This window comes from Stegodyphus dumicola, chromosome 8 (genome assembly GCF_044657685.1).
Source record: "Stegodyphus dumicola isolate Sdum_Otavi_A_Nest chromosome 8, ASM4465768v1".
Lineage (NCBI taxonomy): Eukaryota > Metazoa > Arthropoda > Arachnida > Araneae > Eresidae > Stegodyphus > Stegodyphus dumicola.
The window spans coordinates 130,455,344-130,474,734 of NC_140775.1; the positions used below are offsets into that span (position 1 = coordinate 130,455,344).

At 33.6% G+C, this 19,391-nt stretch overlaps 1 protein-coding gene across 2 annotated transcripts in view; it reads right to left on the reverse strand.

The window, feature by feature from the left end:
- LOC118195574 (patatin-like phospholipase domain-containing protein 2) overlaps positions 1-19,024 on the reverse strand; it is a 57,122-nt gene extending 38,098 nt beyond the window's left edge. Inside the window, exon 1 of one of the 2 annotated variants that reach the window (XM_035366905.2) lies at positions 18,563-19,024. In XM_035366905.2, coding sequence (XP_035222796.1) covers positions 18,563-18,725 — 163 coding nt within the window. In that variant the 5' untranslated portion in view covers positions 18,726-19,024. Of the gene's footprint in view, positions 1-8,821; positions 8,898-18,562 lie in introns of those variants that run through there. The other variant, XM_085822426.1, reaches the window with a different exon arrangement.
- Positions 19,025-19,391: the final 367 nt, after the last annotated feature.

The following is a 19,391-nucleotide window of genomic DNA, read 5'->3' on the forward strand; positions in this document are numbered from 1 at the left end:
GAAATTACCTTTATTATTTATTAAATATCATGTTCTTTGCACTTAAACCATAAAATTCAATTCAACAACAATATCGCAAAATAGTTTTAAAATGAGCAAAGCTTTAGAATTTCCGATATACAGTCTCGCGCGCTGGAGATTATCCCCCCCTCCCTTATACAGTGTTGCCATTGCTCGCTTTGAAATCGTTGAGTTTGTTAATCAAAAATTCGTTAAAGTGTTACAAAAGATGAAATCGGTAATAAAACAAATTCCAAATTAGGGATACCAGATGGTGAAAAGTATTTGGTGAAGGACTACGTTATTCAAAATTTGATGGCTCTACGTACGATTGTTTTATCACAATGCGAAAAATATACATACGTTTATGCAGATTCTTCATTATTTAATTTATTTAAATATAAAACAGGGCGATAATATTTGGTGGCAACAATTTGAAAAGTGAACCGAGATTTATAGTGTTTTATAGTGAACCAACGCAAAATGCCAAAACGAAATTAATAGTCCTTCAGGGCAAATAGCCCTTTGAGTACAACTTTTATATTATGCATTTAAAAAAAAATTCTCGTTTCGAGACAAAAAGCTAAATGCTATTGTAATTCGCTATAATTTAAATTCAAGACTCGACCCGCAAGCGTTGCTTAAAAAAGAGAGAAGTAATCAATTTCCAGTCCACAAGCATTCAACAGAAATTAATGCTTTCTATCCTGATCATGTTAAGGTTGAAGAGTGTTTCATCTAATTAAGTTACGTTGTATGAAAAAATACTGAGGAAGAAAAACTTCATTTTTGAAAATTGCAACTGAAAAACAGATGTAATACTGATTAATTACAGGCTATATTTTCAGGGCATTGAAAAAATTAACGGATGCAATTCATTGCTCGTCACATTTACATCAAAACTTTTCACCATCTTTCTAACTTCACCAACGGATTCGGACAAAAAAATCATTTGCTCAAATGGCATTTCTTGATCAGAAGTGCATCAAAGGTAATTTGCCTTTTCTTAATTACAAAAAATAATTTTTAAAAAAATATAGGAGGGGGAAAAAAAAAGAAAAAAGGAAAACTGCCGTTCTCAGGTTTCACTTTTCTAAATAGCAGTTCTCATATGACAAAAATAGCGCTATGCAGAGGTAAAGAAATAATTGGCAAGAATCTGGACGCCTTCTAAATTAGTAAGTAACCTACAGCGATGTTCTTCCATCATTTATTATTAATATAACGTGGCATTTTTAAGTAGATATCGATTTTACGCCCATTTTTGAAATTAAGTATTCAAAAGTTAATTTCACATTTCGCATGAAGACCATGTTTCTGAAATATGGACGTTTGCCAGAAACGTGTCTTAGACTTTCTTCGTCGTAATAACTTTCAGTGCTTTTCATTTTAAATAATAAATTTTTAGCTTCCATTTTCAGTAATTTTACAGTTAGTACTGCTTTTTTTTTTTTTTTTTTTTTTTTTTTTTTTTTTTTTTCTCCCGCAAATTTCATGCCGCCAAGTACTTAAATTTCAGTTTTGTTGAAATTTAAATAAGCCGGTAAACAGATGAAATCATAAACTAAAGAGAATATAATAGAGAAGAAGTGAAGTGTGATACTTCAGCAGAAAACGCACGAACGAGATTAGTATATAATTTATGATAGTGATTCAGAGATGATATTTAATACCATTCTAATGCATTTATTTATTTTCTCATTACCTTATTCGCTTGCATCCAAGAAAAAATTTAAAGAATATTCTTTAATAAAATAACATGACAATAGTAATGTCGATATTGTTTCAGATTTTCGTGCACTAACTTCAATCTTTGGACGATGAAAGAGGTACTTGCTTACAGGGGGCATAAAAATTTAGAGTATGCTATTTTTTATTCCGAATTAAAAACATACAAAAAAAAGTAGCATTTCTAAAATTTTAAAATTACGAAAGGACTTGTGGAGGCAGTACTGACAAAATTTTCTATGAAAACTAAATGCCAATTACATTCATACAATATCGTTAAATGAAAGAAAAGAATTACTTTGAATTCTAAGTTTGTAATTTTAGGACCATAAAAAAAAAAAAAAAAAAAAAAAAAAAATCTGAAATGTTTCAGATTTTAAATTACGTCCAAAGGGGCGTTTTTTAACATTTTGTGTGTTACCTTTCTTTATTAAATATCGTGTTCCTCGCACTTAAACCATAAGATCCAGTGCAACAGCAATATCGCAAAATAGTTTTAAAACGAGCATATCTTTAGAATTCCCGATACAGAGACTCACGCGCTGGAGATAAAAATGTTTTTTCTGCACAACGTTGCCATTGCTCGCTTTGAAATCCTTGAGTTTGTTAATCAAAAATTCGTCAAAGTTTTAAAAAATAGGAAATCGATCATAAAACAAATTTCAAATTTCAAATTTGGTCTTCCACATGCTCATATTCGTTGGAGGATTACGTTATTCGAAATTCGATGACTCTATGTACCGTTATTTTATGACAATGTGAGAAATATACATACATTTACGCAGATTTTCATTATTTAATTTCTTCAAATATAATGCAGGACTCTAACATTTTATGGCAACAGTTTGAAAGGTGAACCGACATTTATCCGTCCGACGCAAAATGCCAAAACGAAACTAATAGTCCTTCGGGATTCAAATCCCTTTGGACTAATAATGTCAGTTTGGGACTCCTATATAATTAAACTTCAAACCTGACATACTGACTTTTAGTAGTACACGCCAATGAACAGACTAAGAAAATATTAAATTATACAGTTAGAAATTCTGATAGGTTTAACAAGAATCAAAATGCCATTGAACCTAACAGCGCTTTAAAAAACAAACATTGATACAGGCGACCTTCAAAAATGGAAAAGGGAGTAAAAGTAGCATTAAAAGCATTTGCGATCAAAGGTACCTCTTAATTAAAAGACACACAAATTTAAAGAAAAATTACCTTGAAAAAAATTAATTAATAAATTGTATGTTCAAGAAAATCCAGCATAAATTTTTCAAGCACAATATAATAATTGGACTTCAAACAGCCTAATCGTTTTCGAACCAGTCAGAGGAAATTTCAATAAGTCACTTTTCATTTTATTCATTAAAATCAGTAATTTTTTGGCAACATTCAGCAACATTTTGAAAAAAAAAAAAAAAATTCTGTTAATAAATTACGTCAAAGTATCTTCGTTTGGCAATGCACAAAATACACATGAACAGCATGGCTTAAGGATGGTTTAGTTTATTTGATTACGGCAAAACATTCGAAGGCTATATACCTATGGGGAGGGATGCCTTCGCGAAGGACTTCTAGAGAAACTGGCTCGTACACACGTTACACATGGGAAAAACCATAAAAATGCCCTTGTAGCCAGGCCGTTCACCGGGATTCGAAACCCGGAAGGAACTAAGAGCGTTTAGAGATTTTATCGCTTGGCCGGCTCGTGGGCCGCATGGCTGAAAGACTACAGCAACATTTGTTTTGATCCGTAAATATTAAACAAAATGATCACAGACGAAATTATCACTATTTTTCCAATGGTATTTTAAAACATCAAATAACATTTGATAGAAGCACATCTGAAATGCAGCACTTCATTCTCACAGATTTTTGTTTGTTTCGCAACACAGCTTGTTTAATAACTTCACCTCTTGCCCCCTTCAAAAAATAATAATATCCATCAATGAATAAGACGTTTAATGTTTCGCGGTTCTAGGTCTAGTAAGAGTGACAAAATAATAACTACTGGAAAAAAAGTAGATTGCAAAAGGTTAAAATAAACCACTAGATTCAAATAATCATTTCCAATTAAAAAAAAGTTACGCTGCCGCTTCCATATAGGATCGACATTAGAAGTCACCTTCAATGTAGTATGATGTTCGAATAATTAACATAAAAAAATTTTAAAAAATCAAAATTTGACTTGACGCTCTTCCAAATTAAAACTCACCAATTAGGCAGTATAATAGAGCGTTAGAAGGATTTTTAACAGAAAGAAGCGTTAGAAGGATTCGTTACTGCTGAACTAACTTGAATTCTAAATATTTCAGAAGGGAAGAAATAAGTGTATACATAATTTTTCATAGTTTCGTAAAATATTTTTAAATATAAAATAAACTATGCAATTCACTACCAAACATTAACATAATGAATTACGGTCAAACTCGGGAAGTTTTTTTACACATTTTACAAATGCTCACAACGCGTCCATTTTTGCTTGTATGACAGCAAAATGGTCTCTCTGAGGTAATGAAGCAACTGCCTTTAAAGAAGTCATCATCGCTATTTTTATTTAACCGCGGGATCAGCCAGCATATGCCCAAATAAATCTTATCGATGGGGCATAAACGTAAGCCTAGACAAATTCAGCATAAAACACATAAGGAAAAAAAATTGAAGTTTGCCTCTATTTCAATGCAACGAAATTTGGGATTGTTTGCGCAGTTTAATTGTTTGAATGTTTAAAATTTTCACAAAACTATGAATAAACCCGCATACTAAAGAAAACTGATTTAGTAAACCTTAGCATAGTTCATTTCAACCGCATTAAATATTTTTTAATAAATTTCATATTCCTCCGTGATTTAAGATTTAAACTACAATTCCTACATAACTAGACTTTCTTTCTTAATAGTAAACCAACACACTGACTTTTGACAACATTAGATGAATTTCAATGATAAGGTTACAAAATTGCGGCATCTTTCGAGTACTGTAGAATTGTAAAACCCAATTACAATGTGCGATAAATTAAATGAGAATATAACCCTTCTAAAAACAGACCTTTTCTTAAAAGAAAATTAATTCAGCAGCTGGTGCAAACGCTCTAGGCTCTTTTCTTCTCCCCCCCCCTTTTTTTAGATCATACAGATCTGTCTTTTGATAAGCACGAAAAAACTTCAAATCATTGAGTAAACTTTATTTCACAGTGCAAATTTTATATCACAGATTCTGTGCTTTCATATTATATCACAGATGCATATGTATATTTTCTGGAGTATCAATCAAGTTCGTTTTTAATGGTAAGGAAAATAATGTAAAATTAGACTTCAAATCATTAAAACCTTTTCTCAGATTTTTCTTTTAATAACGCGAATTGATTTACAGGAAATGTATTCGCGGGTCGTATCCAGCCGCCAGTTTGAGACGTGTGACATAATCTTTAGAGGAAAAAAAAAAAAAAAAAAGCTTTTTTTTCACCGTCGCTGTCATTCTTAAGGCCCGATTCGTGATGTCCCAAATGAGCCTTTTCCAACAATGGCCTTAACGAATTTATTCCGGATTCAGCCAGAGCCGGAAATAATCTTTTAATTATCATTCTCACCCCAGTAGCCGTTTTTCACCTCCTCATATAAAAATAAAGAAAGGTGAGTTCAGTCAATTGTCATATTTTCTTTTTTCAAATTAATGTACATCGGAAAGTGCATCTATTCGAGGTTTTTTAAAAGTGATCTTTTGCAGCAAACTTAATGTGGACTTCTAATACGGAAATGTCCACAAAATTCCGATATTTTGATTTTGAAAAAGAGAAATTAAACGAAGCTATTCCACAGCTTCAAAATTATGACAAAATATTATTATTAATGGCCAAGACTTTTGATAGACCATAACAAGCTGCCTTAAACGTCTATAAAATATTTATGCAATATTGTGTTCGTAAATAATTATATCCCAACAATATAAACCAGGCTAAAAAAGTTATATCCTTGAAAGCACAGAATTTACGGTCTCCTATTTATGAAAAGAATGCAAAAATACAGATTGTTAATGAAGGTATATTTCCTGATCGGGCTGATTTCGTAATAAAATTACTGAATCTTCCCCGATAAAACTCAGATGGGAATAAATCCGTTACAGCTGTTTTGGGAATACGCTCAGTCTGCACTAGGCTGACTTGATGCCTTTTCTTGGCAGCCTCTTCAAAATTCCTTTGAAGCTTTTACAACTACCGTTACAATCTCTAGAGTTGTGGTTCCGAAACTGTGAGTCACGAAAGAATTTCCGGCAGAGCGCGAGAAATTCCGAAATACTCTCTTTCTTACATATTTATACGTGCCTCCATGATCGATGCCTATTAAAGAAACCGGCATCGATGTTTATAAATTTATAACATCTTTGTGGCATGAGGGTACTTAAAATCAATCCTTCAGAAAAGTTTTCTAGAGAGTTTGGTGATTGGGGAAAAAATTTCGAGCCCTTGGACTGCTTCCTCTCTCCGAGGGATGTTCTCAATCAGAACTGGAATGAAGCTAGCCAAATGTTTTACATTCGATTCATCTATAATGTGCTCACGGGCTTCGCCAACAACATATACACCGCTATTTCTCTTGCCCACGATGAATTCGTGGATCTGATTTGATTCACATTATCAGAGAGCTAAGCAACAGCAATAACGTAATTATTACATAATGATTTATAATTTAGAATTCATCGCTAATTATTAATTATTTTCTAATAGTTAACAATTAGTTCATTATTCATTATTTGCTTTTAAGAAATTTATCTTTTCCCCACAGATTTCTTTGAGAAACTATACATGTGTAGTCACGATTATATATATATATAAAGCTATTATAATAATAAAAAAGTTTAGGAAACAACTAGGCTAGAATATCTGAACTTCAACTCCTTTTCAGCTATAGGGAAAGGGCGTTATGGCTATCGTATACTTTATTCAACTAAGTAATCTTACGCAGTGTTGGTAACTATCGGCACTATTTTGATTAAATTTCTCTTCGTTTTCTCACAACGTAAGAACGTTCTTATTTAGAACGTGACTCGCATCAATAATTACGATTTGAATGATTACGATCTAATCAGTTAAAGCAAAAAAAGAAATATTAGACACTTCAGAGCCTTGATTCCACTTAAAAGAATTTTCCATCCCAAACACTTTCATATAATCAGAAAATTTCATCGTAAGTTTATGCATTTGTTTCGTCAGAGTGAAAGCAAAACTTCTCATACATCAGATATTTCTTAAAACAAGTTCTTAAAGGCGAAAAACAACACACACACTGCATATTAAATGTTCAGTGTGTTATATGACATAGTTAAAACTCAACAAGCTGCCCTTGAGTGAAACATTTCTGCTCATTGCGATCGTTTTTCCTCCAAAGACGCCCACCGCAACATTTGCATTTTTTACATGGGAAAGTGTCACTCCTTACTTAATAATCTCCGCAAATTAGGATACAAATAATATCCAGCCATATTATCTTTGAAAGTCAATAAAACAATGTACCTTGTCGCTAAAACTAATGATAGCGATGTTACTGTTATTCCGATACACTAATGGCCATAAGAATGCCAAGCACTGTTAATGCGACCTGTTCCGAATTCTGGAAAATGGGTTGGCCACGCAAACGTTTTCACAGATTTCATGTACAGCATTACTGTCAGCCAGCTTTCCTTACAAATCATCACACCTTTTAACAAATGGCCTTCATAATGGCTTCTTTCCATTAAAATGAGCCAACAAGCAACTTATGTTTTCTCATTGTAATTACTCATTCTACGTCGTCTACCTATATCATTCTATGTCGCTTTTAATGAGAATATTTTCTTAACAAAATCTTTCTGCATATATCTTTATTTAATATTTCAAGGTACACTTTTGCATAATTCTCTGTATATTAAATTAATAACACTAGATGAATAATTCTATTCATAGAGCTTTCAAATAAATATTCCCCCCCAACCAGTTCATCCATACCGTTATGAATACCGTACGAAATATATGCAGTTTTCGACTTGGGTACAATTCCGCGAAATGCAACTTTCACATGTAGTCGAGGATGGTTTTGTATGAAAACACAATCACATGCCACCCAACCAGTATAGTGGTTAGCGTCGCTGACTGCCATGCCGAAGGGCTCGGGCTCGAATCCTGGAGAAGGCATGGCGGCACTCTAAATATGCGGTGAGCCGAATGTCCTCTCGTGTGGTTTGGTGAAAGAGGAGACCCTCGGACCCCAACCCTCGAAAGCAAATCAAGTAATTAATATCTAGTAAGAAAAAAATTGGAAATATTACATTCTGCAAAATTATTACCCATACTACTATTTTATCCTTGTTTAAATCCACATTTTTAGTACTGACATTGTAAATGGATCTTCTTTAAAAATATAAACAAAAGCCAAAATATTTATACTGAATTGTTAACTGCATGCCGAAACTCTTAAATACACGCAAATATGTATCCGTTTCACAAAAGCAACAAATGCGTCAGCTCATGATGTACACATGTAATGCGATTACAAAATAAAATCCTTCCCTATTAAATAAGTATGAAAACAAGGTAAATCTTCGGTTGAAAACGTACGTAATCAGGAAGGTATTGACATCACGTGAAAGCAGGTTACAACCTTGAAAACGGAAAGCTTATGAAAATCAGAAACGATTCAAAACCAGATGCAAAGAGGTCGCACGTGAAGACGAGGTTTATAACCGGTTATGACTGGAATGGATAAAGGATGCGGTTTATTTTTAGCTATGTGTTAACAGGAAAGCAGAGGCTACAGGAAAAGGAATTCAAAGGCGAGGCGAAAATTAGTTTCCTTAAAAGTTTACCTGACATATTATTTGTAGTTTGACAATGCGTCAATTATTATTAAATATACTGCAGTTCACTCTAAGCTACTCATAACATTCGCAGTGCATTTCCCTTTATATTTCGTACACATAAAAGTTAAGGATTATGTCACTTTTAATTTCAGCTTGATACCAAATCTGTACCCCACAGTATATTACGCAATTTCAAGGGACGATAGAATAATAAAAGCCATACTTTTAAATCAAAACATTGCATAAGCAATGAAATACCAACCTAAATAACTATGACTAAAAATCCATTCCCTGGGGCCAGTTTTCCTTATAAAGTTTTCCATAATGGTACTCTTCCCTCTAAGGCAAAGGCAGGGTTTCTTAAACTGTGGGTCGCGACCTGCAACAGGGGGTTGCCAAAAATTTTAGCAGTTTTGATATTTCTTTAACTTATTATAATAGTTTTACAATTACCAAATATTTTTATACAACAATATATCTGAAAATAGATAAAGATAAAACAATACAGGAAAAAAAAAAAAAAGAAAACGTTTCCACGCATTCTTTTTATAATATAAATGCTCATTTTCCTTGCTTTGTACGTGACGCTGTCATTTCGTCTGTTACTTATTTAAAATTTTCACACTGTTCTATGTCTTAAAATTAGAAATTAAAGTTAATGACCTAAAACTGCAACAGTATATCACAATACAAGTGAAAAAACTGACAGTTTCACTGACGCGTGTGTCAGATTTGCGCAATCTGACACACTGATTTGCGCAATATGGTGTCTGATTTGCGCAATATGGGGTCCCACAAATTTTTTGTAAATTAATTTTTTGTAAATATTATTTGTGGGAGTCCTGGGTGTCGCGAAAAAATCTCAGTGATAAAAAGGGGTCGCAACTGAAAAAAGTTTAAGAAACTCTGCTCTAAGCAAATAGCCCTTGTGTACTTTGACGTACCTAGATAACGTAACTTAATCCATTCCCCGGAGAGACGTTAGTCAAAATTAATACGAAATACAAACAGATGTATGTCCGTTTATTAAATACAGTTCCTTGCCGAATGCGGAATTGCGGAACGTTATTTTAAACACATGCTTTATCTTGTCTCCATTTAGTTTGTCCTCTTTACTGATTGGTTTTAAAATGTATTCATTAAATAAGTGAAACATTGGTTAGAACTGCAAAACCTGAACTTTAAAGTTATCTAATTCCCAATAATGCTCCACAACCAAAGTACTGAAGCCCTCATAACAATGCATCCAAATGTAGAGGTTCCTTCCACTGAACACCACTTCCTTAACTCTTTGAAGGCCCACCAGCGGCCGAGCGGTAAAGTCGCTGAACACTGGTAGTTCGGTCCGAGGTTCGAATCCCGCGAACGGGATGGCTGCATGGGTGTTTTCCCCATGTGTAACGTGTATACGAGCCAGTTTCCCTTAGAAAATCCTCCACGAAGGCATCCCTCCCCTTAGGCAGATAGCCCTAGTGTGCTTTGCCATAATTAAATACACCAACACCTTAACCAAAGAATCTCTAAGGAGAAGAAGTAAAGGTTCCCCGGGGCAAATGTGGCTCCGGCAGATCGAAGAGACACATTATGTAAATCCCTGAAGCTTACTTTAAAGGGGCAAACCATTCCAAAGCTATCCACCCTCCATACCTCACTGCGCATGTGCGAAATAACATCAGGAGGCAACAAAGCAGCATGCCGTCGGCCATGTTAGCAATCTTTTACCACGTTGTTCGAAAACGTTCTTTGTTGTTGTAGTCAGAGGTACTTGGTTTTAGCTATGTGAAATTCTTTTAAAGACTTTTTAAATGTAATGCTGTTAAGTGAAATGCTTTTGGCTATTGGGTGAAAACTTTGCTCTTGGTTTTCACAATGCAGTTTGCAACAATGCAATTTGTTTCCAAATAATTGTCTAAAAGTTTTCATGGTAATTTGTTTTTAAAGTTGTTGTCGGATAATTATAATGTATTTCAGTGTTTTCAATTTATTTAGGGGTGCCTTTAATTGTCTTTAAATATTTTTTTCTGTTTCAGTTAGTTATTGCAAATTTTGCTTTTAAAATTTCACTGTAAAATTTTAACTATGGATCCATAAAAATTTATTACGTTTTGTATGGCATGTGTTTTCCCCCCTTTTTAAGTTTACAGAAGAAAAGACTTAAGAAATTTATTTCATTTAAATTTTGTCTTCGTACGGCTTGCTGTTTAAATTGAAAGTAAAAATTGGACAGGATTTCTATAATTCGCCCCAAAATTCCAACTAACATCCTTTTGCTCATAAAACTCCAGAAATGTATGAAAATAAAACATTTTCAGTTATTTCAAAGTAAAAAAATTACTATCTCCTCGAACTGCGCTGTTTAAATTTCACCCTGCGCTGGTGTTTCACTGCATACCCGTGGCTCTTCGGTACAGCGGCGCAGAGGCGAAACAGGTTTACATTGCGTCTATGGAAGCTTTCATTCTTCTCCTTAGAGATTCTTTGCCTTAACTCTTTGAAATCCAGACCCTTCGCTAACCTGTATCTTCAAAATACCGGACCGCCCCAAATAGTTTTCCAGTTCCACGGCAATTTCCTCCCCTCCCCTCCCCGTCCATTAACGCAGAAAATAGGTATGAAGATTTCCAATGAAATCCTTTGTACTTTCTAACAAAGATTCCATTAGCCTTTGACCCCGTTCTTTATACAACTATTCTGAAGGTCAGACTAATAAGCCTTTCCGGCTTTGTTATGATCTTGACTGAGATTTTGTTTATTTCTGTTATTTTTATAGGAAGGAATAAATTGTTTAAAAATAAATATAATCCTTAAATTTTTAAACTGCTCTTTTATTCCTGTTTAAAGCTTAAAAGTACACTGTACCACAAAATAATCAACAACGAAATGTCACACGATCAACCAAAAGATAAACCTCTTAGGACAAGCTATCTGCAGTAGACTGATACAATGCATTTGGGAAATTTGCACCTGCTACTGCATACCTTAGGAGGAGGAAAGAAAACAAGATTACAATCTCGCCCGTTTTCCGGCGGTTCTGGTTGTTTCAATGTAGGGCCGTGTGGGGCGGATTGGATCTGAAGGAGTTAATCCAACCAATGGATCAAGGAATCATAACATTCAAAGCCTATTACGACAGATATGTTTACGTCTCTGAAAATAAAGCACTAGATGAGTGACAGCACGACTCACTAATAGCATTTGGAAAGCAATCCAACATAGACACAACTACACAGAAGTGATTAAACTCACATGGGATCAAGTGCATGGCATCAACAAGAAATGCTTGTTGGCAGCAGCTCTGGTCAGAAATTGTCAACAATTTTAAAGGATTTCCATCGACTGAAAATTACGTCAACAAAATCATATAAACTGTAAAAACAATGGGCGATGAACGACTTTCGGTAATGAAAAAATGGAAAATCAATGATTTAGTCGAGAATAACGTTCGGTCGAGAATATCTTATAACACTAGCAGACTATAGCTTTTAACTTACGTTAAGAAGATAAAGAGCATTTAAAGTACAATAAATAAATGAATTAATTGTTAAAACAGGAAAAGGAACTGTCTGATTTTGTAGTGCAGATAGACCTAAATGAAGAAAGAAGAGGATACTTTAATAAAGGTAGTTGCGTCAGACATTGTCCAAACCAAAACTCATCGGCTATTTAAAAAAATAATTTTACTATGTACCTTATTAAGCAGTAAAAGAAATCCTTTCAATTAACATTTGTTTCATTTCCCCCCTTTTAATTACAATAAAATAAAGGTTTGTATAAATTAAACACATTTTCTTAACCTATGATTAACCCTTTCTTTCTATAGAAAGTTAACGCTGGGGAACGAGATTTTACCGCGCGCAATGTGTTTATGTCGTAATCCTAGCGTTCGACAAGGGTTTACGACACCTGATCAGAATCACATAAGCGTGTTTGGCCTCAAGATCAAGACAACTGATGATAATAGTGGCCGCATTTAGTTTGCTAAGGTTCATATACTATGGGCCTTTCTTAGCATACATTTTTAAACTTCTAAATTATTTAATTTTCAACTATTTTTGGGGGAGGAGAGTACTCATTTATTTATTACGTGCTCCGCTTTTTGGCACTACACGGGAAAGGAAAGATGCCTCGTGGAGAACTTTTTAAGGGAAATTGGCTCGCACCCACGTTACACATGGGAAACACCATAAAAGCGCCCATGCAGACAGCTCGTTCGCCAGATTGAAAGCCCGGGACGAAGTAACAGTCAGCGGCTTTTACCGCTTGGGGGGGGGCGCTAGTGGGCCTTATGGGAACGAGTATAAGAATAAAACGCGAATAATGGACACGACTGTGTTATTTCTTTCAAATTATTCGTGTAATAAATTTTGAAGCTTATGTAATTTTTAAAGAATTCCATTGCTCTTTGAGAGGACCCTACACCCCCCCCCAAAAAAAATTAAACGAAGAGGATTAACATTGTCCACAATTATTTATTAAATATCGATAACAGATTAGTTTGAATAATTATTCGAAAGAAATTTAGAATGTCGTAAAATGAATGTCATATAATTAAATATGTAGTTAAAAAAAATTAAAAGCCTAGCTTTCTTAAAACCACAAATAGTTAAAGCAGAATAATAAGATTTCAGAACTTCAAAGATAATTAGCTGAGGTTGTCGGATGTCCGTTATACAGAAGTTTATAAGTCTACACAACTTGTACAGTAACAAATATGAATGGGAATTCATATTCTGTGGTACGCATATTACTTCTTGCTTCCTCCTTGAAAAAAAGGCCGCTGCGGGCATGATGTCTACTTATCTCTACAGAAAGAATGGAGGACATCCTCTATCTGTTGAAAACTGCAGATTTGTATGATACGAATTACAATATCATGACGGGAAGTGCGAAGGGTTCCCTTCCAAACTTTTTTTAAATACACCTCCGAACAACTAGCTCTAGTTTGTTCCATCAATGAATCTTACGATTGGCTCACGAAGGGGCGTGTTTTGGAGGTGTATCCCTCACTGAGGAATTAAAACAACCCCTGCTTGCAATGAAGCTGAACCTTGCGCCTGAACCCAGATTGGAACTACCAGAGTTCAGCGATTTTACCGCTCGGCTGCCAGTCGCCTCGGATTACATAAGAATTCTTCAAGTACCTAGAGCTCTATTATCTTCCGACAATCTGTTCATTTATTAACATATTTCCAAACTATTTGTTGCCTAAAAATTTCAAAATGTCAGTAATTTTTTCTATTTTCAAGGTTCTGGCGCAAAGTATTAATCTAAGGCAAGGTCTCCTTACTAAGGGCCCACCAGCGGCCGAGCGGTAAAGTCGCTGAACACTGGTAGTGTTCAGCGACATTTTTTTTCGGTCCGAGGTTCGAATCCCGCGAACGGGCTGGCTGCATGGGTGTTTTCGTGGTTTTCCCCATGTGTAACGTGTATACGAGCCAGTTTCCCTTAGAAAGTCTTCCACGAAGGCATCCCTCCCCTTAGGCAGTTACCCCTAGTGTGCTTTACCATAATTAAATACACCAACACCTTACTAAGGTCCGCGGGCCAGATCCGGTCCGCGATCACTATCAATACGGCCCGCCAAAGGTTTTTAAAATAATTTTATACAACTTAAAATAAGAATGGTAACACACACATTAACCATTTAATATTACAACCAATCTATCAATACACTGCTTGTTTTGCACATTCTTTATAAAGCATATTATAAACATTATACAACTGTTTCTAAAGTTAAAATGAGTGAAGTTACAGCAATACTCAATGGAAAAAAAAAAAAGTGTACTATACTTTTAACGAATAAAGATTTCACGTGTTATCTTTATCTACTTTCTATGTAGTACTCCCGATTTGTTCATAGAACATTCCAGCAGTGATTTTGCTTAAATTTTAATCCCTCCCCCCTGTATATGTTGTGATTTACTTTAATTTTTTCTTCACACAAAACTTGCTCAAAATATGAAATATCCATTAGCGAAAAGTTTCATTTGATCAAAATGTAAACAAAAGGTGCTGATTAATTTTTACAACGTGGAGATATACTCATTTAAAAATTAAGTTACATTGCAAACCGAAGGAATTCTGCGGCAAGAATATTTTTGCAAACATTTAAACAATTTTAAGAAATTTATATTAGATAAAACTACATGAAAGCTAAAAAAGTCTTTTAATATCATCATAACGGCATAGATCCAGTCGCAAAAATTTCGCTGCCTTTATTTAAAAAACATGTGTATGCTTATTTACCATAATCAACTCACCATAGTGTGATGAATTTTTAGCCCTTGAAGCTTTGTGAAAGAACCAATACGGCTCTTAAAAAAAATGAAGGGGTTAGCATTTGCAAATTGTGATAAGTATTTTTTTTCTAATTTATTTACTCCCAAGGTTTGCGTTGTATTAATATTATTTAGGTATGTTTGGATAAATGACTAACAAATAAAACTTAGTTTAAAATGTTTTGTAAAAAAAAAACCTTTTTGTTGGAAAAAATCAGCCGTCGAATGCTTTCAAATCGTACATTCGTTCATTCAGGCCGCATGCAATTTGAGACACTGGTTTAATAAATTACCAACAGATACGGATGGCATTCTACGCATGTTTTGCAGCTGCCAGGCCAAATCGAACGGTCCGTAAACATATTGATAATCGGAAAGATAATTCACCAGCAAGCGATGAACGACGAATCCAAGACTAACACTAAACATTTTATGCAACTACAAAATGACGGATGAAAGTAACCCTTCTGCCAAGTGTCAAATCATTAAGCAAGCTGTTGAATGATGATAAAATTTCAAAGATAGCTCTAGCCAAGGCTCTTTTCCTGTCTCGCTGTTTTCAATCGTACACACATCTGCGCAATGTTCCAGAGAAGTACCTGGGAAAGTAAATGACCTTGAAATTAATTCCTCTCAAAAGCACACAGGGCAAGAGGCCTCAAGAACGAGTAGTTCAAGAGAAGGAACAAAGTGAAACTTCTAGACTAGTGAAATTTCTAGAAATCTGCCACTGTTCACTGGCTTACAATGGTGTAATAACTTTCTTTGAACAAACTAAGATCATGACAATTGCATAATATATGAAAAAAAATAAAACAAGAAAAATTCTTTTTACATTCCTAAAACTATTATAAGTCTCCAAAACAAAACAAATACATACTTCAATTATTAAATTATGACATTTATCAAAACATATTTTAACTGCAGTACACACTGTACCAGTAAATCCAAAAGAACAGTATGCATAAAAAATCATTCCAGTTGATTATAAGTTTTTAAAAAAAATTAGGAAATTAAATCTTTATTTAGAACATTTCCTAAGTTTACAATGCTTCGTAATTTTTCAGTTGTCCACCGTATGCAAGATTATACCAATGGCTGCATCTTTAAAGTTTTAATTTTCTTATGTTTCATCTTTAAGCAAGGTCGGCAGCAGAGCGGGTGCAACCAATAGAATTTAGCGATGGCAAAATGTTAAGAATTTTGAGAAGTGCTGATCAGTAAAATTTCAGGATGGCAAAACTTTTTCAAATTTAGGGGATGGGTTGGCAGAATTTGGGACACACAGAGATTGCACCAGGTGGCAAAATGCTCTGTCTCCAAATGCTCTGCTATTGATTTTTATCTTCATTCATAAGTTGTTTATTTTATTTATCCAAAGTAATGTTCATATATATGTAATTATTTCAGTATATTTTCATAATAGACTTCACTTTTGCATTAAACATATGTATAAAATAAGCACATGAAATACTAAATATGCTGCAAGCATTCTTACAGCAGTGCTGTATGCAGACACGGGATGAAAAAGCCTACAAGAATCACAACCACCATGGATGTTACCAAGTAAATATTCTATACTTCATATCATGGATAAGGAGGGGCACAACCAACAAGGATACAATACATTTTTTTCTTTCAAATTAATTTATGTTCTGTGCAATGTTCTATTACTCTTATTGGAGCCACGTTGATATTCTATGCATTTGTTAGCTTCACCAATTTATCTAAACATCATTCATAACAAAAATTCACTATTAACACTGATAAAAAAGAAATAAATAATTAATATGCACTTGAACACAATAAGAGATAGGAAAAATACTCAGTAAAATGCCGAATTCTAGATGAAAAGGGATGCTCTCATATCACATTTTCTAAGAAAAACTGACCCTTTTTATTGCACATGAAGGAAACCATAAAAACAGGTGCCAAGAGACTCTAATAATGTTTCACTTTTTCAGTCATTTAGCTAATCATCCTCTTCAATGGCTCGACAGCCCTGGGTGGGCTCTGGCCTTCTCCGGGCAACTCTACTTTTGGCAAATGTTTTCCAGTTTTTAACTTTTAAAATATTAAGATCTTTTTCGATACAATCAAACCATCTTAGCGGGAGCCTGCCGCAAGGTCTATTTCCCATGGGCTTTGCTAGAAAGATTTTCTTGCAACAACGATCTTCATTCATTCTAGCCAGATGCCCAGCCTATTTAAGTCTCTGTAATATTTTGCTAATTGGTAATATAAAAAAAATTATAACAGTTCAATATTAGAATACTTTTAAATATTTCAATTTAGCTACTTTTGTACTATTCAATTATTATTTCAGTATTAAATTATCCCAATAGTCTCTACAGCATATTAATTATTTGAGACATAACTTCAGTATTGTTGCAATATTCAGTACCAGTATTATTTATGTTCTTAGAATACGGTTCATTTTCAGAAACGATACAAACAGATGTTTCACTCGATATTGTGCTAAGTTTGAATATATTACACACGGTTTTATAGTACTTTATTTTCTACTTTTTTAAAGCATAATTAAAATTTATTAAACTCATCAACATACTACTTACGATAAAAATTAATCTGAACAATAATTTGAAAATAAATGCTAAGTAAGAGTTATTGATACTTATTTGTAACTAAAAGCAGAATTATTTCATGAAATAATCTACAAAGAATCACAATTACATAAAATAGAGTGCATGCAAAACAAAATTCAATGCAATCGGATATCTTCCGAGATAAAGAAGAATGAAGAATTATAATCTTATAACACACGACATATTACATGCATATAACAAAAATCCTAGTAGAGCTCACACCCTTGGTGACAAACTGGGAAAGTGCGCACTACTTCGAGCATTTCTCAAAATCGCCAACTTGAAAATAACAAGTCAAAGAATTGTATAAACTCGATATCCATGTACAACATCGACCTATTTTCACTTAAAAAAACATCAGAGAATTGCACACTCCCTACAAATTGATATGCGCCATAACCAAAATCATTCGCGTCAAGGGTGTGGGCTCTGCTAGGATCCAACCACATATTATAGTACACTGCATGACTATTGTGTTGTAATTTTTATTGATACATATTATGCCGTATTAAGGAGCAGTAATATGTACTATTAAGGAGGAGTAAGAAATCATCAAATATAAAATCTGCTGCAAATTTACCATACCACATTTCAGAGTAACACAAATTGAAATTTTTACTCATTAACTAATTAGTCTTATTTAACAAACTTGTAACTATATATAGTTACTAATCAACATTTCAAGAAAGATTTCATTATTAATGTTTTGTTTTTTGATTCTGTATGATAGAGAATGTGTTTATTATATTAAATTCACCTTCACATATTGAATTAAGATCAAAATTAATATATTTCTATTGAGAACAATAATTAACATAAGAATCATATATTATCTAATAAGTGATTACTTTATATTTCAGTTCTTTATGTAGCTTAAAAAAGAAAAGTACTTCAATAACAAAAAATTTAAATATTCATATAAGAAACATTTAAGGCATTCTACTACTTTTAAAACCAAAGAACAAGTGCAGTTCTGAAATTTACTGATACATTAAAATACGTTGTTATATTTTGCAGAACAGCATTTATTTTATAACCAGCTAGAAATAAGTTATTCTTTGTAAAAAAATTATATGACTTGAAAAAGGTTTCTATAACATAAATTTTCAAGCTACTTACCTAAGGATACATCACAGATCAGTGCTGCTGCTGCAATAGAACCAACAGATGCTCCAGCAATTTTGGTGACCAAAAGATGAGGAGCATACTCTCTGAAGCAACTCGCAACTCCAACATGATAAATCCCCAGAAAACCGCAGCCAGCAAAAGATAAATTCATCATCCAAATTTTAAATGATATTTTAATTTAATAACCCAAATATATAGTGACAAAATTAATGAGTTCTACAATCGGCAACGTGTTCTACTGTTCTTGCTAAGCTTATAATGCCGATCATCCAACAAAAATAGTATAATAGTGTAAGCAGCTCAGTTCAGTACGAAGAACGAAAAAAAAATCCAGTTTTAAAGTCAATTTCGTTTCAAAATATACAATAATTGCAAAGCATTAACACACAACCAAACCCCACACCTTTCACAAATCTGCACACTATTCTTCCTACCTGACGTTTTAAAATGTCATCTTTCAGGCATTGCTAGTAAGGGTTACATTAAACAGCTTTATTCGTCGCCAACTGTCACGTTTTTTTCGCCAACGCTCTTGAATGAAGTGGCGCGCATTTTCAAGGTGATTACCAAGATAAGATAAAACTTGTCTTCAAAAGAATACCACAGACTGCATAGACTGTCATACACTGCATGTTTTATACAATGTATCAAATATTCTTTTATTAATTAAACTAAAAATTTTAGTACGTACAAACAGAATAAGTATCTTATAAAAGTATAAAACCTTTGTCGTATTTGTTCATCAATAAACTCTTAAGACAGATTTTGTACTTCTTAGTTTAAGCTCATATTTCACATAAGATGAAGCAAAAATTAGAAT